This window comes from Vanderwaltozyma polyspora, genomic scaffold (assembly GCF_000150035.1).
Source record: "Vanderwaltozyma polyspora DSM 70294 KpolScaffold202 genomic scaffold, whole genome shotgun sequence".
Lineage (NCBI taxonomy): Eukaryota > Fungi > Ascomycota > Saccharomycetes > Saccharomycetales > Saccharomycetaceae > Vanderwaltozyma > Vanderwaltozyma polyspora.
In genome coordinates this window covers 1050-2872 of record NW_001834431.1, presented here as the reverse complement: position 1 = coordinate 2872, position 1823 = coordinate 1050, and the positions used below count along the sequence as shown (strand labels likewise).

At 34.3% G+C, this 1823-nt stretch overlaps 1 protein-coding gene across 1 annotated transcript; it reads left to right on the top strand.

Annotated features, from left to right (window-relative positions):
• On the top strand, nt 1–636 carry Kpol_202p1 (Ty1/Copia family ribonuclease HI; the record flags this gene model as incomplete). Its single annotated transcript, XM_001642107.1, has 1 exon — nt 1–636. A coding segment is annotated over one exon (636 nt), but the record flags the coding sequence as incomplete, so codon positions are not given.
• Between the last annotated feature and the right edge of the window lie 1187 nt (nt 637–1823).

The following is a 1823-nucleotide window of genomic DNA, read 5'->3' as shown; positions in this document are numbered from 1 at the left end:
TATTGCTACGCAGGCCGTCCTGATATTGCTTATGCTGTCTCGCTGCTTTCTCGGTTCCTTAAGGATCCTCGTGTAGTTCATTTAAATGCTGCTCATCGTGTTTTGCAATACCTTTATACTACTCGTTTCCATGGTCTCGCTTATCGTGCAGGCTCACCGCTTCAGCTCACTGTCTATTCTGATGCTTCGCATGGTTCTTTGGCGGATATGCCCTTCTCAACGGGGGGTTATGTCACTCGCCTAGCTGGTGGTTGTGTCACTTGGTCATCTAAAAAGATCAAGACAACAGTTTGTCTTTCCTCCACCGAAGCAGAATATATTGCTGCTAGTGAAGCTGTTAAAGAAATTGAATGGTTAGGTGATCTTACTACTGTTATGGATCTCACACTAAACAAAACAAAATTATATGTTGACAATGAACCAGCAATTAAGTTAAGTAAGAATCCAGTAATGCATCCAAGAACTAAACATATCGCACTGAGATATCACAAAATCAGACATGCAGTGGAACAGGATATTGTTGATTTGGAATATGTTAATACAAAAGACCAACAGGCTGATATCCTAACTAAAATTTTAGCTAAATCCCAATTTGAAACCTTAAGAGATGAATTAGTCTCAAATTTAACTACTTAATAAATTAACATACAGAATTAATTTATTATGGAAAGCTTGCATCTAAAGCTTCCGGGGGGCTGTTGGATTCTGGGAATCAGTAGATGACAATCTTAAGTTATCCAGATCTAACCCTATGTCTGAAAGATATACTTTGCTGACAGGAACACATTCAGGGTAACTGTTAGTTTTCAAAAGGTATATAAGCAGACCAGATTTCAAGTTTCTAGAAAATATTTTCTCTTTTCTAATGTTCACTTTATGAACTAAATTATATTTTATATTTTGTATACTATATTTAGAATTTATAAAAAACCAAGAGCTTGAATAAACAACTAACGTATAATTGTACTTATACCTTAGATCTCAGTTAATATATCCACTATCACTCCAGTACAACCATGTCCCACCCTGATCAACAGTCCAATAACACTCACCTATTCCAATCTCAAGAAATAGGTGCCGTCCTGGTTTCGAACCTGCGCAAACATCTTAAAGTCTTATGAGGTGGGAATATATATAATTTAGTGTGTTTTAAATTGTGTATGATAAAAATATAAGGTAGTTTAATATCCAGGTGTCGAGATAGATACAACAGTATAATGATAGATACAACAGTATAATGATAGATACAACAGTATAATGATAGATTAGTTATTATAACTTGTAGTAGTACCAATATTAGAATGTGAGTAGGAAGATTGGGATAATTATTTGTGTTGATTTAGATTATTGAAATAAATGAGATAGTAGATTATTATTTTGGTGGGATATATGAGTTTAAGGCAAATGTGAATATTAGATTGTGACAGTGGGGATAAGAGGAGATAGAGTTGAGATGGTAAAAAATTACAACCAGATATGAATTTACAAGAATCGAATTATGTAAATTAGATTTTAAGTTGAGCAATTAGAGTTACTATTACATTTTTAATTTCATCTATATCCCATAGTTAAGGCGAGATTTTTATATTTTGGGCAGAATTGCATACTATGGGAAGATATTTTATTTTGCTCTTAAGGCTGGATAGAGTAAATATGCGTAGGGAAGTATTAGATAGTATTTTTCTCGGTTTGGTATTATTTTTTAGAATTGATCTGGGTTGGGCGACATGGATGAGAGTTGGTTATGGTTTTTAGGAAACGTGATATGGAACAGATTTTCGCGGGTCGGTGTTGTTTGTTAGAAAACGTGACATGGAAACAGG